The 25155-nt window shown below is 41.6% G+C and overlaps 1 protein-coding gene across 1 annotated transcript; it reads right to left on the bottom strand.

The window, feature by feature from the left end:
• Positions 1-1448: 1448 nt before the first annotated feature.
• LOC112463552 (guanine nucleotide-binding protein G(o) subunit alpha) lies at positions 1449-24022 on the bottom strand. Its single transcript, XM_025029999.1, has 8 exons — positions 23312-24022; positions 17118-17160; positions 11451-11592; positions 10167-10327; positions 5870-5998; positions 5115-5244; positions 3694-3847; positions 1449-3612 (listed from the first exon to the last, which is right to left on the bottom strand). Exons 1-8 carry the CDS (start codon positions 23427-23429, stop codon positions 3425-3427), a joined length of 1065 nt encoding a protein of 354 aa, XP_024885767.1. The 5' UTR covers positions 23430-24022; the 3' UTR covers positions 1449-3424.
• Between the last annotated feature and the right edge of the window lie 1133 nt (positions 24023-25155).

Here is a 25155-nt window from a genome sequence, read left to right as displayed (position 1 = left end):
GTTTCACCGACGTGTCGTCGACGAGCTCCTCGATAGATTGACTAGAGCCAAGAAACGACCATCTCCACGCATGATTGCGATTTAGTTACGTTGCACGGTCGTTAGGATCTCTCACTGAATCCCAGGTTCGCGTGGAATCAGTACAGGAGGCAAATCGAGCAGCGTCGAGGGGTGAATCTTGGCTCTCGTTGAACGAGGCAAGTGATCTCTCGGCAACAACGTTTTCACGCTCGATTTCGCTTCCCGTTTCGCTCTCCTGATTTCACGCGTTCGCCCCGTTTAAGATAACTGCATGGTGATCAAATCGCGCGCGAGTAACTGGATTCGACCGACATCGTAACCGATAACGATCGTCTCCTCTAACGAACCGGTCAAAGTCTTGCCCGCACAGTTGATCTTCAAATGGTCACAGTGGGCTAAATTTGTTAGAGCAGTATAGTTGATACGATAATTGAAAGTTCCTAATCCTTGTACCAACGCTAGAAACCGATGCTCGTGATCGGTCGAATCCTCGTATCTCGCGACAACGACCGCGGCGTCGATCCCGTCGTGTCCAATCGCTCTCTCGACAGAAAACGCAGCTTACCGGGGCCCTCGATACCCTAACGTAGCTAGACTAAAAGTTAAATCACGCGCATTGGCACGCACTATTTGGTACGTTTCGTTTTGAGACTTCTTACACATATTTCTCCTTTTTGGTTTCCGGTATAAATATTTTATCGCTAAAGTCACAGAGCACAATTAGCTCATCACCCGTCTCGCTGATGACGCCTCGACTACTCGTAAATCGAACGCGTTTAGAAGCGTCGACGCTCGCCTGACACTTGAAAAGATTAAAGATCAAACTGTTTAAGATCGCTAACAAGTAGCATCGCTGCCACTCAAGACTCGTTTCTAGAGTATCGACATTTTGTCACATCGGTATGAATTATGGTGGTCCACATAAGCGACACCAACGGTACAAAACACTCAATACTCCGAAGAGAATATCTGAACTCTCCTACGAGGTCTAAAAGATGTCTGGAAGTTATCTCGGAGATGCCTTTTAAATGTTCGTATCGTTCAAGCATCGTTCCAACATTTGAGAGCGCATCTTTCTTCAAGTACCAGACGAGCACAAGTATCGACGCCCGATATTTTCGAGCGATTCGCTTCAAATGCGTTCGTTAGCCCTCGATACATCATGCAAGTCACGTTCGCGCTTCTCATCCACGTTTTCGTCAGGCAATCAATTGTCGTCTTTTTCCTCCAAGGACCTTTGTACTGATCCGATTACTATCGGACGACAAAACGGGCTCGCAATCTCGAGCGATCGACCTCTCGTCACCCGACCTAACATATACGTTTATTCCTCTGCACTAACGCCCTTTCATCATCTCCCTTTCTGACGAGATAGCAATCAGAGTAATCGCAACGTAACGATGCTCGTCATCGGTGGCTCGTTTTTTTCTCTCTCTCTCTCGTCGGCGTCTCTCCCAACGGTCCCCGTGTAATAAAATATAACTTATGCGAGATAGCGCCGAGTACAGTACGATTATGCGCAACGAGATTCTTACTTGCCTGTCCCGGAACACGTTACGCACGTGCTGTTGGTGCACGCGCCTAAATGTGAGGTCCCATTTGTGTGCATGCTCTCGTACACCTTCCCTCGCCCCGCCCTCCCTTTCCGTGCACTGAACTTAACCACCAGTATTGTCGGTACGCCCCGGTAGGAAAAGAAAACGAAAAGGAAGAAAAACGAAGCACTTAGAAAAATACACTCTTAGGATCTTCCCGCGAATTGCCGCAGCGCGTTTACGCGTGTGCGCAGGATGTCCCAGAAATTGTGTACGTACACACAGGTACGTGCCGTATGTGTGTCCCTGCTCGAACGCATGGAGCGTCCACCGTGAAAATCTTGAATCACCGCCAAGTAATTTGTCGACAATTATTTTTAATCGCAAGACGTCTCGCTATTTCGCACAATTTTTTTTTTCCTCGGGACACCGCGAACAAGACGTCGCGAATTATCCCGTGAGTAGAAATTGCGTGATGACTTTTCATCTCCCTAATATTCTCATCGGGAAATTTCGCGGAGCGAACGGATAATTCAAAGTCGCGAGGATTTCAAGGATTCGACACGTTCTGTATATATTCGGAATTCGTGTACGTGTGCGACGATAAAAGTATACTATACATATACATGACAGTCTGCGACGATCGTTAACGAAGGAAACAGGTTTCTCCACCGTGAAAAATAATTTATGCGTATGTGTATGTGCGTATGGATCGACATTTGTGACTATAATTTTATGTGCCTAGGAATATCCCGTGTGCGTGGTCGTCGTATTAATTGCATGACGCATAGAAATGACGATAAAGTAAAAATAGAGGGATCTAACCGTTACGTTACGAGAAGTAATCAACTGAGCTTGGAGACACTTCGCGATGTCGATGCCGTTTGCTCTCTTATAAAATTGTCACGGTTGCCCTTCAGCCGCTCTCCGCTTATCAAAATGCAAATCTGGAAAACGCTGTCGGTGCTCTCTCGAGAGATACGTACGATCGCGTGTGCGAATTTGTTCCTCGATGAAAGGAGAGACGTAAGAGAATATATGAACGTGTATATGTGTATATATAAACCGAACTCCGAGTGCGCTTAGTAAAATCTGTGTGTGAAAATTGTGGGAAAAGGATTTCGACTCGTGTGCGTGGCGCGCACGCATGACTCTTCTCTCCCTTCCTCTACGTGGAGCGTCATGGAATGCTCGAGCGTTTCTGCAGCGAAACGAGAACGAAGCCGAAGATCAGATCGGATATAAAAGATGCTCGAGCCTCGACGACCTTTAACGTCGACAGCCAGCTTCGATCGAACGGTCCGCGACCCTCTCAATTTTGTACAGAACTCGCGTTCTCATCACCGACGATCAGATGCAAGCACGAATAATTAAGATCCTATTTCTCCGGCACGTAAGATCGTAACATCGCTCGCAGGAAACAAGTGCAAACCAATCGAAGTACAATATTTTGACGGATTCATACTGGTTTTCCGCGAAAACGACATTCTGCCGCATCCGAGGATTGGCCCGCCGCGCCGTTCTCGTTCATAGAGCACGCGTTCTCTTTCGCAATCGATCGTTCCTCCTTCGCCAAGGAGCGTGCCGTTTCTCCGACCGACATCACGAACGATTGACGACGTCGGCTTCTCGGATTCGTTAGTATAAGACAAGACAAACTAAACGTTTCCGCTACGCTTCTGCACAGCGTTGATAACGAAAGGGGTCGTCTTTCTCTCTCCTTTTCTCCACCCTCTCTATCTCTCTTTCTCGCGTCGGAGTGGAACCGAGACGAGCCACGAACTCATTGAAGAACATCGTCCGACCAGCCATGTCGCGGGTAACGTTTTCCTCCTCCGTTTGCGCTTAACGTAGAATACAGAATTAGCCTAGTAGAGACCGCAGCCGCGCAGATTATTGGCGATAATGACGTCTGTGACTGCGTCGAACACAAATTGAATGTTGTTCGTGTCGGTGGCACAGGTCATGTGGCAGTAAATCTCCTTCGTGGTCGACTTATTCTTCGCTTCGAACTGTGCCTGGATGTATGCAGCCGCTTCGCTGTACTCCTGCGCACCTACGGTGAGCAATTCAACGTCTCGTTAGCTACCTTTGGCGTAAGATAAACGAAAAGACGACGTATTCTGATATTATTTACCAGCGTATTCGGGAAAACAGATTGTAAGAGGAGACTTGCGGATTTTCTCCTCGAAGAGATCCTTCTTGTTCAGGAAGAGGATAATCGAGGTGTCGGTAAACCACTTGTTGTTGCAGATCGAGTCGAACAGCTTTAAACTCTCTTGCATTCGGTTCTGTAAAACGTCAAAAGCATTACAATCTCGCTCATTTACACAAGATATTTGCGTACAATTTCCGCGGATAAACATTTACAGGCTTCATATTCTCGTCATTTTCTCTTTTTCGCGAAATACGATAATTAAATCGATTAAGCGCGGAGTGACATGATCAAGAGAGATACGCTTATGTAATAATTACATCGGTATAAATAATTACATCGCCCGAATAGTTCAAGCTCATGATTTATAAGACTCGCTCTCTAAACGTGATCGATATTGTGATTTAAAGCGATACTTGTTCATGGCGGACGTGGTTCACTTGCTGCCGCGCATAATCCGTATAGGCTACGATGGACCGGCGATACAGGTCACGAGACATACACCGTAATGACAATTAACAGTGGTAGGACGACGACACGCGTGTGTCACTACCGCACGCGAACGGAGAGTTCAACGGAACCTTCCCACGTGCAGCGACCCCGGCAATTGAACCCTTGATTCCTCGGAGCTTCAGTTACGTGTACTCCCCGTCGCATTCCCAATTTGGACGTGATACTCTTCTAACGGATCGCACGCCGTACGTTCAACCTTGTATCAACCGTGCCCAATGTCGATTATCTCGCATTCTTAATGTAACCGCATGAACGCGCGCATTTGTACTAGTCGAACGCAATGAAAAGAGAAACCGTTTGATCTCTATCACATATCTCGTGCATTGAAAAACGTGACATGTTAGCTATAACGGAAACATTGCAAGAATATTCCTGGATCTTTTAAATTTTATTATATTAATGCGGCACATAAAAAGAAATATTAATGATTTTTTAAAAAATTAATGATTTTTTTCGCAAGATATAACACTGTTTTTTTTTATAATACATAAAACATATTACTTTAAAATCATGAAAAGAGCTTATTTGCTTATTATATCAGAAATTCATGATCGAGTTTAGATCAGTTGTTCAGAATTCAATACACTTTAAATTCGTAGTGTCAAATTATACTCAATTTAAGTCATTTTTAATTTTCCTATAAGTCACCACTGCTTCTACTTAATATATCGTTAATTTAACAATGTTAATTTAACTAAGCCAATAGAGTTAAAATAATACTGTTTTGTGTTAAAATAATAAATTTCGACACACATGGCAGTTAAAAAACACATGGTAGTTAAAAATAACAAAATATTATTTAAGTCAAAGTATTAGTTTAAATTTCATCCTTTAATATCTAACAATGTATGGTGAATGTATGTTGAAAAGGATAAATTAGCATTGTTTACCGTCGTTTCGTCCTCGTGCAAGACCTGATCGTATTCGGACATTGCCACGCAGAAAATAATTGCAGTTACATCCTCGAAGCAATGTATCCATTTTTTACGCTCGCTCCTCTGACCACCCACGTCAAATAATCTAGAAAAACAAGACAAAGTTAAAAATAATCGATTTCATCGTTTTATTCTCCGAATCTTTAGTTTGATTATTTAATTCCCTGCACGTAACATCGGGTCATCATTAGGAAATAATCTCGATAAATAAAACATCAATGTCCACGTCTGCAATCGTGACAAGCTTATGCACTGTTTCGATGCGTAATGTCTCGTCTAATTAGTTCTTAATCGGCACTCGATATCGCTGAAAGGCTAGTACGGTTGATTTAACAGGGCCATGCATAATTATCCCGACACGCGTTTCAACCGCTAACAACGCTAATTTTCGATTCCGCCCGACAAACGGGGAGAAGTATTGGCCGCACATACGACTCATCGCTCAGCTTCGTTCCAAGCAAACGCTCGAATTATCACGGTAATGACTCACGCGTCGGCCATTCATAACGAGGTAGCCGCCTCGCATCTCCCGAACGCCGCGCTCGCCTCGCGAGATTACACAAATGAGTCGGCATAAATGAAGCAAGAACGATTGATATCGTTCACACGCAGAACGATCCTAATTAAACTCGCAAATTTATTACAATATATAATTCATCTTTCTATTTTAATCTATGTCTCATATGATATCAAATAAAATCTCGACTCACTTGAAATTGAGGTTTTTGAATGAGAAGTGAACTTCCACGATTCCCGTCGTTTTCACTCGGGTCCTGAGAATATCCTGTTCCGTTGGCTGGTATTCCTTCGCTCCTAATCGATCCAAGTCGTCCAGGAAGCTGTAAAGAACGACGGATTTGTAAAAAGCTTTGCAGAGGTGTAACTCTGTTATACATTGATTGATATGCATGTTTTATATACTTCGACAATATTGTTGCAAATTAATTATCTCGTACACAATTTGTTCTTGCATTAATCGTTCTGACTTGTTTTTAAAGCAACAAAATAACTTTTCTCTTAAATCAACTCCAGTTTATCCATTTCTACAATTACGGTTTTCCCACGTGCAAACGTTATCACCTGCGGTTTCGAGTCTCGACTAAATTGTAAGGACCACAAATTCTTGACCGGCCACTACCGTTTAATTAACAATAAATGCGCATCTATTTATACAACAAATCCAGATTCGATTCCGAGCGGTGAGGAGCGTTTGAGGTGGGAGCTAGGGCGCGGCTCGCAACAAGTAGCTAGAAGCGAGCGGATATAATAAATGGCGTTACTGTAATCAGGTCTTCGTAAACTGCCGTGCGAACTGGCCGCCGCACGAGGAAACGCTTCCGCCGGTGCAAGTACCTTTGAAGTTTCTCGCCGATCGTTTGCGAAACCGGCACCATTCACGGTACTCGCAATTCAACGTCGATGATAAATCGAAACTAATTATTTTTTTCTGAGATATCATTTTAGTACACAGTGTCACTTGGCAGAATTAACAATGTTCAAATGAATAATGGAAAAAAAATTTATGAAACATTTGAATCATTATCTTTATTGCAAATTGCATGGTTAAACGAATTAGTTCCATTAGCAGCTTAATACAAGCGTATATTTCTTGATGTTGAGTGCAGGTGTTAAATATTGAATGATAGATGCATATTGAATAATAAATATTTAGCAATGACAGTATTATAATAATGCTAAGAATAATGATTATTGTTTCTCAAAGCAAAATCGTCGAGTGAAGACGATTGATGTCACTTCAAAGATAATAATTTTCTCGTATCGGCAATTATAGGATCACCGAACATTTTTCAAGAAGCAAAAAGGGGAAGTAAAAGGTTAGGTAAAACCACGCAGCGCCATCTTTTTAGGCCTCTGCTTACAGCGTTTAGGGGTTGCAAGATGAGGGTTGCGAGATTCTCCTTCTGGCTTCCGTAATGAGAAAAAAGGGATGAGATGAGAAAGGGGAGTAATCGGAAGCTGATGAAGAGGACTGGTGATGGATGAATTTCTGACGAAGAAGAAAGAAAGAGAGAAAGAAAAATGCGAAAAGTAATATAGTAAAATGATGTGAGAGAATAGAAGATGGAATGAAAGGGTTCAGAGAATATGAAGGAACGAGAGAGAGAGAGAGAGAGGGGGGGGAGGGGGGAGTGCGCAGGAAATGGAAGCAAAGATCGAAGCACGAGGGAATCAGGCCGCCATGAAGGATTCGGCGATTCGGGACACGCCAAAGCCGAGACGAGCGAGCGAGTCCTGGTAATATCTCCCTCGGGAAAGAAGGAGCTTAGATTTTTCCGTCAGGAGGGAAGAAAGGAGGAACGGAGAGAGGGACAGACGTGAATAAACCAGGCAGAAAATAGGAGAGAAGGTGGTAGTTTCGCCGGAACCCGATCGGCCATCTTGGTCGTATGCCACGTGACACGGGCGTGGCGTGACGTCATCTGCGATCAATAATGACGAGGTGCGCACGAGGGAAGAGGAAGAGAATCCCCCGAAGAAGGCGGCGAAGAGAAAAGAAGAGGGAAAAAAAAAGAGAGACGGAAGGAGAGACGGTTGGCGCGCATTTCTCGTAACATTTCGACTATCGGTGGCCACCTCTCTGTCGTATCATCATCCCACCCCTCCCCTATCCCTCCCTCTCGCGACCCCGCGTTCGGGCAAACCTGTCGCATCTCCCGCGGCAGGAGGACTCACCCCATCGCGACTTCTTCCACGGGAAATTCGCGTTACCCTCTTCCGGCCTGCCTCGCGAAACGAAATTCCCGCGGCGGTTCTCTGTACGCGGAATTCTCGGGGGTTATTCGAGAAAATCTCGTCCCTTCCCTCGGAATGCTCATTTTTCGGGGGGTGCGGAGGACCCACGTCTTCGCCTTTGACGAAGTCTTTGAACTGAACTGCGATTGAGTTCTCCCCTCAAGCCGGAATATCGTGCCTTGGGTATTATAAGCGAATTGAGAAAATAGGGAGATTTTCTTAATTAAGGAAAAAAAACACAAATTTCACGGAATTTGCTGTGATTTTACATCAATGAGTATTTCGTGTAATTTTCAACACGTGGCATTCGCAGCAGGCGGAGGCAAAATTTCTTCTTCGGCCAATCTCTTTTTTAATTCTCCGATATAAGATTTTCAAGATTAACGGTCCATCGTAGTACTGCTTTGTCTTATAATGCCCAACGGCGCTAATCTATTCGTGTAAATTTGATCTATTAATATCAGCACGGTCTTTATGTGTTCTATGTTCTATATATAGATATCGTGGGTGGTTAAGCACAATCTTTTGTTCCATCATAAACACATTTCTGAGCGAATCGAACGCGAATAATTAATATAATTGTCGGAAAGCGTTTTGCATTTTTTTGCAATTTCAGTTGCGAATATCATTCGCTTTCATCGAAAAGGCGTCGACTTGTTCGTTATACACAATTATTAAGGGCGGTATAGGGTCTCAGTGAATTATACATTAAGCGACGGCGAGGGAAAGAGAGGGTGAAGAAAAAGAGGGAGAGGGAGGGAGAAAAAGAGAGTATAGTTGCGTGTGCAATAACTGTGCTATAAGCGATATCGTGCAGCCTAGTGCGAAACCGCAGTGCGGTTTATTGAAGCTAAGAACGGCGCCAGAAAACGGCGTGTGTCCGTGGCGTAGAGAGAGAGAAAAAAAAAGACTCTCGTATTGCGTGCAGACGACAGAACGTGTACGCCCTAATCGGATCTAATAGTCAGCGACAGGACTTCACAACAGTGGCCACACGACGACGGCGACGTGGCATACATAACATACTACCCCGGCGAAATTGGTCGCGCGATTAAATCTTTCGCGACCAACTTGTTTATACAAGTGCTTTGATTTCTCTCTTCGTGTCCAGGGAGGGGATGTTTCAGGAAGGGCAAGCGAAGCTCTTCCCTGTTTAAAATAATAGATACAATATGATCAGATTACATTATATACATTCAATTGCAATGTAAATTAATAAGGTTTTCATTCATTTACATTGAAATTGAATGTAATATAATGTAATCTGATCATATTGTATCTATTATTTTAAACAGGGTTCTGCTAAAATTATTTTGAGTTATGAAAAGGAGTTAAAATTAAGATAAGTAGAAATCTTGGAGAAAATAAATTTGATATGAAGAGTCTCTTTGTCTTTTCAATCTTGTGAATCCGTTGATTTTTAACATATATAACATAATATTGTTGTCGTAAAACTAAATCGTGGAGCAATTGCGTTTCCGCGAAAATAATTGCTCGCGGACAGTGTTGGAAAAACGAGTTTCCCCATTCTTTTTTTAATCGTGTTATTTGCGATCGGCTCGCCGAGTGTCGTGATTCAACTTTATCGAGAGGAATAGATCCGCAATCATTATTACACGCGCTCAAAGCATCCCGTAATAAAATAAAAAAAAAACGTATGCTTAGCGGAGATAACTGATGAAAGTATTGGAAAACGGCACTGCACCGAGATATACAAGCGTTACTACAAAATCAATATCCAGCGAAGGGGGCAGCGCGGAAATATGCTTGCGAAACGCACCCGAGAGGGAGAGGAGGGACGACAAGTCTCACGTTCAGGATGAGGTTTGCTTCTACTACTCTCCGCCCTTTCGAGCACGCGAATTCTCAAGAGTGAAATTCAAGTTCCGAATACCATCCCCCGTGAGGGTTGTGACGCGTGACCATTGCCCGCGGCGACTGCGATCGCAAAAATCACCGAGTCGAAATTTCGCGCAACTTAACAAAAGATTCTCGTTGATAAAAAAAAAATTCGATATAATGAAATAATTCCCGGTTAAATGATACAATTTAAACAAATTCGTAATTCGTAATTCGTCTCCTGGTATATATAATTTATAAAGCATCATCTCCGACTGGCAATTTTGCAGCGGAATTGAACAGACCGTTATATTTCGAGAATACAGTCATCGATTTCTTTTTTGCAGAAAAATTCATAAAATTTTAAGATTTAAGATCCTTTGAGGAATCGTTTTAGGAATGATCGCTACTTACTATTTCGCGGAGTCGTTCAACTGATACTCATTGCTCCTGCCAAAGCACTCCTGCACTCCATTATCGGACCACAGCCTCTTCATAGCCGCCAGCAGTTCTTCGCTAAAGGGTTCCGTGTCTTCCATTCTTTGTATTACGTCAAACACCATTTTTGCGTCCGTCTGCAAACACGCGAAACATGTAAATCCTCACACCACAAAAATCTCAAAGTTTACTTCGGCCCAGTCTTCGCCGAATGCATATTAATTCCGAGCTACAAATAATATCGTGACGTTAAATAATCCATTAATCGCTCGGTGCATTCGCAATATTCCCAATATCTAATCACTTGACGGGAATAATTAATCGAATTTTTTGCCGTGATATAATTTGCACAGGTGTCAATTTAATTTATGGCGTAAATTCAATATCATTTGCATAATTAATGCTACATAGCCGTAGGTTGAACCGTTCAGGGTATACAATTATTTTATAACTTATTAATTCGTGCGCGCACACATGTAAAGAGTTATAGATACCTATTGAGGAGAGCTGATCAATAATTAATTATTCGTACGATCTTGGGACACGCATCCGGCGGGTCAGATCGCCTTACTTACACGATCGCGCTTTAGACGGCTAATCAACCAGGCAACACGTTATGATTCGCCGTTGAATGCTTCATTCATTAGATAACCGTCGGCACGTTAGTAAACCACATTCTGGATGTCATGTCATGCTTCACGAGTTAAAATGGTCGATACACAACATTTAAATAACATACGAGATATATGCGACCGATACGCGACTGTTACTGGATCGTTTTCCATAATTTTGCAGTTGACACTTCATTGAAATTAAACATGCGTGGATATACCACGAGTACGGACGAGCAGCATAAAGGTGTCGCGTTAATAAATATACATCGGAAATAAAAAATTAAATCATCGACGATTTCTGCTCGTGCGACGATCTTTTTTCCGAACGGTCGGAAAAAATTCGCGCAGGATAACTGAAAAAAAACTGAAAATGTATCTCTTTTAGCAAGTAAATGCTATTGGCGTGATCGAACTGTGAAAGTATGAAGCGATTAAAACGAAACGATGCGTTCGATGAAACGCAGATGTATGTTAAACGTAATAGCCGGAAATTACCCCGAAGTTATTTTGAAGTAAACTCTAAGATGCGCGTGGTACACGACCGCGCGCGTTATAATTTCAGATTTATAGTTCGCGACGGGATGTTCTTCCCGACAACGGACTCCTATTTTCTTAAAGCATTCGAACAGACACAAATGAACATTACCTCTCGCTCGTTGGTTGAAAAGCTGATGCCGAGATTAGGCATTGCTCTGAGAATAGCGACTAGAGATTGTATCGTGTTACTGTATACGACGGGTCTGTACTGCTTGAAGTCTTCCGGCGTGAAGCCGCTCTCGTGGATAATTCTGAAAGCAGAATCGTACTCGCGTTAGCACGTCCGCGCGAGGGAGGCGAGACACCAGACACGCACGGGATGTCTCCTTTCCGTAAATATTAGGATAAGGGTGGTTAGTTTAAGACAACGTTTGCTTAAAAAATACTCGGAAAGGAGAGGAAAAAGGCCGCACACTTAAGACCAGGAGCAATTTTCTGAAAGAGAGGAATGCGTGTCGGAAGGCCGGGGGTTGGAGGGGAGACAGTGTGTAACATCGATATACCTGTATTTATTCGAGTACGATTCGAATGAATAGACGCGTGGATTATCCCACTTGATTTTAAGTGCCTGCGACTCTCTCGCAAGAAGTCTGCAGTCGCGCTGTAATATACGCGTGTCACGTGCGCAACGGCTCGAATTAATATACGCCACGTATAGTGCAACCCTGTGTAAACGCATATATGAATTGCAATGCGCGCTACATGTACTCCGTGACTTACATGAGCACCCATATACATATCGTAACAATGTTCGGAGTCAACACAGGTGAATTATAGAGTCGGCGGTGTGTGCTATGTATACAAGTGAAAACACACGGTGTAGTGTTACGTGGAATAGATCTATGTCCGTACCAGCGGCTAAGTATACTTTTCTATATATAATCACTCGCGAAAATATTCTGGATGTGATTTTTGTAAAAAAAAAAAGAAGAAAAAAAACACGTTAATTTGTATTCGTACATATTTATACGTACGAGAGAAACCGAAGGCTTTCAAAAGTTAATTAAACACTTATGTTCTAGCACTAATTAACTTTTCTTTGTCGTATAGGGCGACATCGTATATACATTTTACAGACACACGTTCGCGGAACTTTAGTAACTTCAAACGCGCGTGACGTATTATCCTCGATTTTTATTTCGTAGCGTAACAAAAGAACCGAGAGCATGCAATCCGGACGCTTTAATTAACGAATATTAATTGTAATTTGTGCAACAGCATTTCCTAATGTGATTCCCATCGTCCAAGCGCGACCGCCGTTACAATATTTAACGGCACATTAATCCCGACAAAGAATATCGTACTGTCCATTACGTTAATAAATGATACAGAAACAGAGTGTGGCGCGGCGTCCGCTGTTTCGAGAGTAACGATATTAACGAGAGCGCGCGGAGAGAGCCCGCTATGTGTATACGCATGCACGCATACGCCGCTAGATTTATGGCTGCTCGCACGCGAGAAGGAAAACGCGTAAGAGTGCGCGTGAAATCACGCTTCGCTCGTATGTACTTCAGTCTCGAGTACCGCGACTGTTCGTTGCATTATGCGCATCCATAAATTATGCAGTCGGTGTACGGGAGATGCGGTTGTATATCGTAAAGAATCGTTTCGAGAACATTACGAATTTATAGGTTTTTCCGTCACAACCGCGTAACGCGATACGATTTAAAATACACTCTACACCCATCCCTCTTTGACCCTCTTTTTCCCCCTAATATAATATTAATAAAATTCCATCATAGAGATATAATAATGTCCCTGAATCGTGGCCCACGGGAAATCTTCGGCGCTCTTATCCAATATTGGTTTCGTCCAATACCGGTTTTCAAAAAGAAAAAAGAGAAGAAATCTAATTAACTTTGAAGCAAAGTGCAAAAATACTGGGAATCGGGGAGGAAATATCGCTATCGAAATACGAGGAGCATCCCTATTCGCGACTGACAGCTTCCCTTCCGTTCTCGGGAGAGCACGCACAGCGGTAACTTTGTTCGTGGGACCTCTTGAACAGGCCCCATTCATGGCGCAGGTCACAGGAAGAGAGAGACTCGCCCCACAGAGAGAATATGCTAATCTACACGACAGAGGAAGAGAGTGAGAGAGAGAGAGAGAAAACTCGGTGCTAACATCTCGAACGAGCGCGTATCACGGAACAGCTGCTGCCCTCGGATACGCGCGAGCATATCGTAACATTGCGAGTATCGATCTCGCCGAGGCGAGGCAACAGTTTGCCTCGAAATAATGCCGATGCACGGACGCGAAAAGATTAATCTATTATTCGCACACGCGAGAGACGAGCACGCGTTATTATCCAACTGTTTCTGCTTGCTTTCAAGGTGCGCAATAATTCAGGAAATTGCGCATCTGCGCAAAGTGCGCAGCGTGAAGAGATCTGTCAGATATAAACGCGACATAAGATTTATTTTAATTAAAATATTAATGTCCTTTTGGTAATTTACTTAAATAGAATATAATAGATACAATGAATGAATGTGTCAAATCTATATGTGATAAAATTTTTCACGCGAATTTTTCTATCGGTAGTTTTGCACGATGTTGTTTTTTTTCTCAGCGTAGTTTTTTTATATATTTTTCTTTTAATGAAATGCTTTAATTGCAAGAATTTGGTTGGATTAGAAAGATTTGGATTGCAGTCGTCACGATTTAACGAGGTAGCAGAATTGCGAGCGAAAAATACCTACATTATAATGAAACATCTCAAACAATTTAATTCCCAAGCGAATAGGCGTGCGTTATGATTCAAGTCATTTAACTTTTAGTAAGCAAACCGAAATGTACCTAATTAGAGGTCTGACTCACTTCCGACCAGTTATTAAGCCACATCGTTTAAATTTAAGCAGCTGCGTTCTTGGACAGAATAAACCTCTCGTAAAAAAAAAAAACAATCGACTAAATCGAGAATTCGATCGCTATTAACGCTAAGAATAACAAAACTGAAGAGAACTGGGATTAAATTACTATTAATCACTATTAATAGTAATTTAGCTATATTATTAATTACTATTACCATTAAATTAACAATAGCAAAACATAATCGGAAATATAAGAAGGAAATAAGGATACATATTTTTATTCAGCATATATATTTTTATTATATGTTTTTGAAAAATAAATAAAGATGTATTTTTATGGTAAGTTAAAAGACGTAAAGATTCTAATTGTATACAAAAGATCATAAATTAAACAATGAAAAATATAGGCTCGCAGGACAGAATTCTTGAGAATTGAGGCAATCGCGGAGGTGAACTTTAAGATACAAAAATCTGGCAGTCCGTTCAAGAGTCCGTGCGCAGAAGAGAAACGTGGGAAAGTATTTCTCGTAATCAGCCTGCAGCTGACTGATGAGTGTCCACAAATTAGCATTTCCGCGACGTCACGAAACATCAAAGGACGCGAGCCTTACAGACGCCGCATTGTACCATTGTGTTCACGACCCGTTCTTGTCGCATTCTTCGTCTCATTTTCCAGTGGAAGAGCCGTTAAATTCTCGGATAACGAGTCGGTAACGCGAATTTCGCCTAATTACGCACGTACACGCACGAGCCGGGATGAATCATCCTCCTGACTGCCTGAACTATTATATATATATATCTGAGTTCATTTCCGTAATGTATGGAAAGTTGGGTGAGAAACCGGGTAGACGGGTCAAACCGGGTACCTTTGTTTCTTTGCGATAGGTTATCGCAATCTGTAATCAACTCGTAGTATTAATTGCAGATATGGCGCGATCGTCATTTTTAGACGTACTGTGCTCATGTGAACACGATATTTATTTCTCAAGAGAAGCCGAAAGTTTTCAGGCCGACAGAAATCGAGTAGTCGTGGACTTTTTCTATACAGAGCATCTGTTTCGGTAACTGCAGCATCGCAATCTGTACATATTAGAGAGTATATCGCACTAGTGTTGATCGACACTGTGTAAGCCGGAATGTACAGCCATTTATCAGCTTCTTCGTGTTGGGACAAAACCGGGTACAATCCGGGTGGGATAAAATCGGATACCCGTTTTTGCCTCAAACACCATAACAAGGAAAAAAAATAGTCGTCTTTATTTTTTCTTACAATAAATCCCAATCTGTGTCAGTTAGAGATGATGAGGTCCACTCTGTGACATCTAGATATGAGACACCCAGCCGTCGGCATTTGCAATTTTCCATAGCTCGCTGATTCCTCTTTCCCAAAAAGAAAATAGGATTCAGAAGAGAGACAATAAAAGAAGAGGAAAAACTGCTATCCTGACTTCGTCTCCTTACAAAAAAAAGTTGGAAATAGAGATTGCCATTCAGAAAAAGAAATCACTAAAAAAAAAGCTTTCTTAAACCCCTAAAGTTAAAAAATTAAGTTAAAAAAAAGCAGGAAGACAACTCATCCTTAAAAGAGAAAAAATATGAAGCTCGCATCTTTTGGAATGATTTATATTCAAGATCAACCGAGAGTTGGATACGACAATACATTGCATGCCAAGGTTGGGCCCATAAGTCCTGCAGCAATGTAGAGAAAGAGATATTTGATGTTTGCGATTTTTGTGTAAACCAAAATGAATAGAATACATTTGGTATTGTATTTGTTGATCAAAATAAATCAAGATTTTATAATTGCACAGTGTTTTACGTGCTTTTCAAATACCCGGTATCCGATTTTACCCTACACAGTAAAAAAATTTGTGTTAAATTCAACACATTTCACATATCCCAAACGGTTCACTCAAATTTTTGTGTTAATTTAACATAATGTGAATATGTAAACTTATGACACAAATATTATGTGCATAATTTAACACAAAACTAGACATCACAAGCGCGCGCTACGCGCACGCGCTATTTAACACTTTAATATATTTCACTGTTACTATTACACTATGCACTAAATATGCCACGACAGCCGCTCATAATACAACAATATTTCGGTAGATTTGATGACATGCCCTTTTTAGAAGAGGATAAAGGACAGTTCGATGATATGTGAACGAAAATTTCATGTATGTACAACAGATATCTGTATAATGTTAAATGTAAATGAAAAGAATTTTTTTTAACCAAACTCCATTATTTTTATGTTAATTTTACGATTAAATATAAAATGTGTTATTTTAGCATTTGATTTACTTAAATATGAATTTAACTAAATCAGGTAATATAGTCAAAATTAGTTGAATTAACACATAAATATGTTACATTTTTAATACAAAAATTCTAACAAGGATATTTTTTAACAAAAATACACAAAATATTTTACTGTGTACCGGTAAGGCAAAACCGGGTACTTTGACTTCTTTGAAAAGTCTTGTTATTCTCGATAACCAAATTTTTTTATCTCTCTTGATTAGAAGCAACTAGCCTCAGTTTCTCGTAGATTAAGGTTCACTAAAGACTACTAACGGTCAGTAGAATTTTTTTGCCCTCCGATTTTTCCCGCCGACCAAAAAGGTATCTGGTTTTACCCAACTTTTCCCTACAACACTTACCTGTAAACGCAATTTTTTGTCGTATTTTTTCGTAAACTCTAGGACTTTGTTTCTCGCGATCGTCAGAATAAACTTATTCAATCCAAAAGTTCAAGGCAGACATAAATTGGAAGCCGTTGCATAATTAACTCGTACTTGTAATTAATTTAATTGGTAATCGGGAACGGCCGGTGTGTGTTAGGGAATAAACAACATGTGCGGATGTAATCTCGCGCGCTACAATAATAGAATCCCCCTCCTTCGAAGCTGATAATTAGCGCACGTAGCACGAAGCTCTAAGACGATTATACTTACTTCATTTGTTTCACGATCGTACTCTTGCCGGACTCTCCTGCTCCTGAAAAGAAAAAAACAGAAGAGATTAATAGTTAATAATTGAAGAGCAATCGGTCTTTCACGATTGCATATCGCCGAATTACGTTGCAAAATGAACTCTGCGCGTTGGACAAAGGAAAGATAAGCCTCTTATTATCCGTTTAATTTCAGGCGGAATTTACTTTGGGACTCACAATTCCAGAATTATCTATTTTGTACGAAAATTAAAAAGTTGTGACAACTAAACTCTGTCGATTAAATTATCATCGAAGAGAAATCAGTTAAAAGTCTGTCAAAGAATACGTATTAAAATTCGATAGTCTTTGTAAGATAGGTTATCTCATATATTAACTTGTATATTGAATGAAAAAAATGTGCTTCTATCGCAGACATTAAATTATAATTCAATTTATTAAATATTTTTCGAAAGAAACGATCTCTCGTGCACATAACTAAAATCGGATCGACGAACGCATTAGGGCAGAGTCGCTATATAGTTATCGCGAAATATGCCGCTTTATATAACCGGATACGTCGACGTATCCGGAACTCGCTTTTCCTGCTTACCGCAAGCCTCCGCTCTCCCATTTTTTAAAAGCACTCTCGGCGTAAGTAGCCATCTATAATAGCTACTCAACGACTAGAGCCGTTTAGTATCAACTGAATACACGTGAGATCTCGAGTAAGAGCAGAGCGCCCTGTAAACGGCGGCCAGGAAGAAAGGAGTTCATCTCGAGACGCCGACGATGATCCTCGTCCCGCTCTCGCCGAGGTAAAACACCGAACAGAGCTAAACGGGTTGCAAATCTGCATATCTAGAGCTCGCCGAGATATCGTGCTTCGCCATTGTGACTCCTCCCCAAGCTTCTATTTTACTCCGGTAAAGCAGTCGGCTTTTAGCATCCGGTAAAATAGGCGCTACGTCCCAATGGAATGAGATAGAATAAACCTAAGCTCATCTCTATTTACTTTAGATAAGCCCGAGAGCTCTCCGCGGGGTAACTCCTATTAGATTCCGTGTTAACTTTCGTAACTCCAGTTAGATTCACCTGTGCTACGCCACCTGGTAAACTTCCGCGAGCGCTTATTATTCATACGACGGTTTGTTATACCGTTTTAGTGTATGATTTAGAGCCAGATCGCGTTTACTATCACGCCGCGGTAAGATTTGGCACCTGTCAGCTGCGTTTACCACCGCGTTGAGATTCTGTCGAAACCTCGGAACCGCTAGCGATCCGGTTTGTCTAACGAATCCGGTCCAGAAACGCATCACTTCCTGCAGCTGGCGTTCTCGCGTTGCGTTTTTATTCACCTGTTCTATTCACGGAAGGCTCGCAGGTTGTGAGGGCGGCTTTATCCATCGCAAACGCGATAAAAATGTGCGGAGATAATTCAGATAAATTTAAGTGCTCACGCGGAGCGACGGGAAACGAGAAATTGTTTGCATTTCATTGACGCTATTATACATCAGTTTAGTGTGGAATCAACCGTGCGTAGGAATATTCATGAAAAATTCATGTAAGAGAAAATTTATGCCAGGCTTTATATAAACATAAATAATACAAAGGCCAGGAAATTCTATGAATTCGCATAAATATATCGAAATATATTTTATTCAGATTTAATATAAATTTTATTTATAAAATATCACGCGAAGAAAAATTTTAATAAATTTCCATACGTCGAAGATCGATTGAATATTATTTTTACTCATTATCGGTTGTTAATAACGTAAATGATATATTTTAATCATTTACATAAATCTACTAAATTAAAAAAAAGAATTTTCTTTTCATACATTCTTCATTTTGGGTAATTTGGAAGTAATATTAAAAAATAAGAAGATATTTTATTCTTCTCATTTTTTTTTTAAATAAAACTGGTCTTTTTCATTATATCGTAAATCACAGCAAATTCTACGTAATTTTATATGTACATATGTTATAACATTGTGTCGAAAAGTGAAATATTAATCATAATGTAATTAAATATTGAATGCGTTTAGCACACGGAAAAACACTCCATCATTGTTATAATATACAGGCTGCAATAAATTGTATTTTATTACGCTGCCCTTCTATAACATTTTGGCCGGATTCACGCGCAAACATATCGTGCCCTTTGCTATTTGACATCGGTACACGTAGTATGCAAGCGACCTGTTTTTAAAGTATGCTTAACTATGTTTGCAAAATTTTTCAAGAACTCCCGAAGTAAACTGTTTATATAAATTGAGGTTCTTTTATAAGCCTCTTATATATTCGTGACGCAACGCTTGTACAAAATAATTAAAAAATTGAGATACGGTATATATTTTTTTTCTCTGTAAATTTTTATAATTAAGGACGTTCTCTCGTCCTTATACTAGAGAAAATCGATTTTCTTAGGATTTTCTTGAAACTGTGAAAATCGAAAATCGATTTTCTCTAGTATAAGGACGAGAGAACGGCCTTAATTGCTGTGTTGAAATCTTAGGCTCAATTCAAGTAGCGATATCGAGATAAGAAAATTGTCCGGATAAAGTTCCCTTTCTTTCGCGTTCCCAATTTAAGCAGAAAAATTTCGACAACAATAATAGAATAATAGATTAGATAAATAATAGCAACAAAAATTTAAAATCTTCAGAAAGGTATTGGCATGCTTAAAAGCAGAGTTTAGATTGGCATTTGTTCTCTTTTCGCATTTTTAACGCTCCGTCCACCGACACGCTGTACGCTGCGACAAAGAAGGCATCTCAAGTCGCCGACATTTAACGCCATAGAGCCGCCCTGCGTCGCTTTGAAATATACGCAACGTGCGTTTGTATTTCGCAGCCGAGGCACCATTAATCGGATGAAAATACTCGCGGCGGCCAATTTGCGCGCGTACATACGCACGCACGTTCCGCCGTCGGAATGACGTCACTGGTTACACCAATAAACAGGACCCATATTTCGCTAGAAAACGTGTATGTTCCACGGTGCCCGCACGTCGCGTTTTGAGCTAACGCAGAATGCGATTTGTCGGACGCGCGCGGTATGTCCTCGGGAGACAAACATCGTTAAAAATGGAGAAGCCTTCGGCGAATTAAACTCGTATAATTAAACGAGAAAATTTCATTTACCAAGTTAAGGTCAAAACAACTCTACTTCCATAGAATATTGATACACAAGTTGCAATTATCGAGATATTGAATATTAAAAATTGCGAGGCAGGCCCGAAAATCGAGATCAACAATTTCCTCGAACACCGGGGGTATATCCCGTCGCGAGATGGAAAACGAGAAAAGGCGAGGGAGTAAATTGAAAACGTGCAATTAGTGACGCTGACAGATAAACGGAGACAATACGCCGGTGCATTTTATGCCCACCCCCGCACTGATTTCGCCTCTAATTATAGCGCGAGGCCGCGGCAAAGGATTTTTCATTAAGACTTCGGAATCGGAGGCGCAAGTAGCACGATAATATCTATACAAAACGTAATTAAAATTTGACAGAAAGCAATTAAACGCTATAAGCGTTTGCCTCATTAATATCGATGCGAAAACAACGCGACAAAATGGGTGCATAATTTATCGACGCGTAATAATATATTCGTAAACAGGCTACGATCATGAATGAACCTCAAGTCCTGTATAACTATATCTATTTACTTATGAGTACGTTTCGCAACGCTTCCTCGCACGAGCTCGCCAGATATATATGATTCACCATGATGCATCTCGGCATCATTAGTAATCGGTCCTAATCTTATCTTATTCTAATCTTAGGACGTGAATGGAACGAACGATTTGTCCCGATTGACATTCTAATCTTCGAAATGCTTGTACGTACTATAGCTTCTGTAATTATTCATGATATTCTTTCTTAGGAACAAAAGCTCGTTATAAATACAGTAACTCCGTACATCTGTGCCGATGACACATTTATAACGTACATTTGCTCTCAAACTGTGTCCGAAACGCTTTTTCGTCTAAAAAAAAAAAAAGAAAAAAATTCATTAGGTGGGAAACCAGAAATAAATATGTCCCTGATGTGAGAGATGTGGCTCGACTGAACGAATGTATAAAATGCCGTTGGAAACCGCGTTCCCAAATTATCCCTCGTGTCGTCCGTGCGCTTCTAGCTTGAAAAAAAAAAAAATATATCTGGCGATAGACTTTCCCTGTCGACTGAAAATTTCATGGCTCTCATGTCCCGCAGCCCGAGGGACGTTGACACGTGGCAACAGTATGTGTCCTGGCAAATATCGGATCTCCCGACGTCAGGTCCCCCTTCTCCCCGACAGATAGCCCCGAATGCATACGGGGGGGGGGAGGGGGGCAGGAAAGAGAGAAAAAAGCCCGCTATCTGATTTATTTTTCCAGCTCTGTCTCCAGCGGATCGCGGCGTCGCGCGGCGTCGCGCGTCGCCGCCGTCTATTTCGGTGGAAATATTTTTGGCGCGCGAGATTCATTACATATCATTTGCGTGTCCCCCGTCACATTTCGGGTTTTTTTTTTTTTTTTTAAATCGAGAAGTTTTCTCTCTCGACCCAGCGCGCGATTGGCAAGCAAACGAGGAGGACGCCGCTGTCGCGCGCGTCATCTCGGCCGCGTCCCAAAGCGTTGACGTCACCGATGATGAAACGCCGACGTCAGATGATATCTGATGTCGACGCCGGCAATTATGCGCCTCGAAGCGTTCCGGCGCGCACTGAAAGAACTGACGTCGGATGAACGATCGGGCATTACCCTTCCGCAATAAGGAGGAACACGCTTGTTGCGCCGTTCTTCCGGCTTTACGTCGCGTCCAATTTCCTGCATGCCCGGTCGATTTAAAAAGCCGGCCGGCGCGGCGCTCCATTCGCGCGTCGAACGCGTGCGGGCGTCGAGACGAAATCGTCTCTTTAATCCTTTAAGCCGAGATAAACTTAGAAGAAAGCCTCAAATTATTATCTCGTAAGTTAATTTCTCTGATTTAACTGGGCGGAAAATTTTGCTCTTTCCGGCAACGGACTTTCGTCGGGGAACAACGCGAATCGGTTTCCGGATGTTGCGTCAAAGGTAATCGTGGAATTGCGATCTCGATGATTCTTGCTTCTTGCACGCGAAACGAAGAACTTTGACATCATAATTGGCCTGATTTGGCATTTAAAAAAGTTAGGTATAGATCAATAAAGAAGAGAGAGAGAGAGAAAAAAAAGCGTACAAGGCGCAACTCCTCACCAATCATAGATCTATAGCTCATGAAATATCTAACGCGATGGTATACTTCGCGGTGTCGTCGATATAATCGCGGTCGGTCGCCGAGTTGCGTGCACTATTTCTGACGGATAATTTCCCGACAATATTTATGCGGCTTGACAAAGTTATTCTTCCCGTGTTTCAGAACTCTCTCTCAGAGCTAAAGTCTGCGCGCAGTTCTTCTTTACAACTACTACATTATAGTTATGTTTCGTTGTTTTTCCACGTCGATGCCTTCTGATTTGAGCGATATCGGACTTTAAGCGAGCAACGTGACAATTAAGATACGTGACACTTTAATAAATTTGCAACGGACATAATCGATATATTATAATTGTTACATTTCTTTCGCTCGTTAGATTTTGTATCTCAATATAACTCGCAACAGGGGTGTTTTACATCCTCTCTTGTATAGTTATTGTTCTGATATCGGTATTCACACGGCACTCATGCATGTTGAATATACAAGTCACCAGATCCAAATCAAATAGCTGGCTACTTGTTTATCTCTTCTGCCTGACCTGTTTCCGCGAAATGAGCGATAGAACGTTATTTTTACAGTAACTTAAATTTAATTTAAATGATAAAGCTCTGCAAAAAAAGACTATTTGATAAAATATTGGAAAATTCATAATTATTCAATTATTCAACATAAATGGTAATTTAATAGATCCCTAAAGGATTATATAAATCGACTCATTGTCAGATTAATAAAGCATCTAATTTTACGATTGAATTATGTGTCCTACGCTGAATAAAATTGTGAGCAAGAATTTTGGCTGTCAGCTGTCTTTTTTTTAATTTTTCAAGCTCCAAAATAGCAGATGGGGGTCTGCTGGTTCCATCCACCTACGATTTCTCGTTATAACATTTTAACGAGCATACATATCGCTCGTATACGGTTTTATTTCCGGCCGAACGCATGTGTATTTCGGAATCGAGAACGAGTAAAGAGAGCAAAACGACGTACCGAGCAGCAGGAGCTTGATGTCCTTCGCCGCCTGGATGCCATCCTCCTTGAGATTCTTCTCGATCTGCTTGCTGCGAGCCAGAGCGGCTCGCTCTTCCGCGGACATGGCACAGCCCATCTTGCTACACGTTGCCTTTACAAATGCCACCCTCACGCACTTGCTCTCTCACTAGCGGCTGCTAAACGGCGCGGCCAGGTAACGGCCCCGTCGCCCCGAAGAGGGTGAAACGACCTCCCGGCGCAACTTCTTCTCCTCCAGCACCACCACCTCCCTCTTCTCTCCTCCGCCTCGTTAATCCCGTTCTCCTCGTCGCACTTTGCACTTCCCGCGGCCGCGGCCGTCGCCGTCGTCACCGCAACAACCGATACCACCACCGTCACCACAACCACCGTAAACACTTTCGCCACCGATACCACTGACACCACTACCGTCACCGGCACTACCTCCTTCACCGGCTTCACCGTCTCCTCCGCCGCCGCCTCCTCCTCCTCCTCCTCCGCCACCACCACCGCCGTCCTCCTCCTCGTCCTCGTCTTCGTCGTCTTCGTCTTCGTCGTCACCGATGGCAACCTTACTGGCGGCAACCGGCACCGAGTGGTCCCCTAACTACCTGGGCGACCGCAGCCACCCGTACGCGACCCCAACCACCGCCACACTTGCGCCGATTTAGCCGCGCGATTCAGCTACGCCTGCAAGCAGAAAGGGAGTAATCAGATAAATCCCGTTATCTTGCCCGAGAAGCACGAGGCTTCGTCAATAATTCGAATGTATATAGCGATCTGCCCAAATTTTCCAATATGCAGCAAAATGCGCTACACTGTTAAATTCGTAGTGTCAAATTATATTCAATTTCAGTCATTTTTAACCATTTCTATGTCACCACTGGTCCTAGTCAATATGTCGTTAATTTAACTAAACTAACGAAGTTAAAATAATATTATTTCTATTGTTAAAATAATAAATTTCGACACACAATAGTTAAAAATAACCAAATGTTATTTAACTCAAGGTATATTGGTTTAAATTTTATTCTTTGTATTTAACAGTGGTACGGCATGAATTGGTAGACGCATAATAGATTTTTAAGAAATTTTACACTTTGACGTTAAAAAAAATTTATTCCAAGTCTCAGATATCTCGCGGACATATTTTCAATATAAAACCAAACTAAATTAGAAAAATAATAGTTGATTCTGTATCGCGTATTGTTACATGCGATTCATGAACGATTAGAATGATTGATTACGTGTAACCGAGTCTTCGGATTAGATCGCCGATATCGGCGCATTGTTTAACCAATTCTTGTCACTACTACAAACGTATGTTTACGCCGAGAAATACGAGGAAGAAACAGACAACACTCGTTTTCGCTTTTCCAGCCAAGTATACGATCACGACTTGGCAGATCGCCCGTGTTTGATACGTTGAAAGGTTCTCGACCAATCGTCGCTGATAACGTCGTTGTTCGTCGTATCTCGTTATTATTCCTCGGCGCGAGCCGGGTAATAATTTTATTAGGCTGGCGTATCTCGTAACCGCACTCGATGTGATTTAAGACCTTGTCACCGAGCGTGAATCCGATCTAATGTCATTAGCCATGGTAAATGAAAGATCGAGTTTCACAATAATGAAAGAGAAAATGACAAATCAAAATAGACCAAACTCGCAACACTCCTCTTTCATCAATATTATTTTTATATTGTTAAATAAAAACGTGTTTTTCGTAGTTGACTCAGGCACATAAAGAAAAAAGGGCCTAAAAATATTACGTACTTGAATTCCGAAAAAAAAAAAAAAATATATATATTTCTGTAAAAGGATTCCTATAAAGAGAATTCTTTAA

Source organism: Temnothorax curvispinosus, unplaced genomic scaffold (assembly GCF_003070985.1).
Source record: "Temnothorax curvispinosus isolate PA1 unplaced genomic scaffold, ASM307098v1 QBEX01013430.1, whole genome shotgun sequence".
Lineage (NCBI taxonomy): Eukaryota > Metazoa > Arthropoda > Insecta > Hymenoptera > Formicidae > Temnothorax > Temnothorax curvispinosus.
This window is presented reverse-complemented; position numbering and strand designations above follow the sequence as displayed.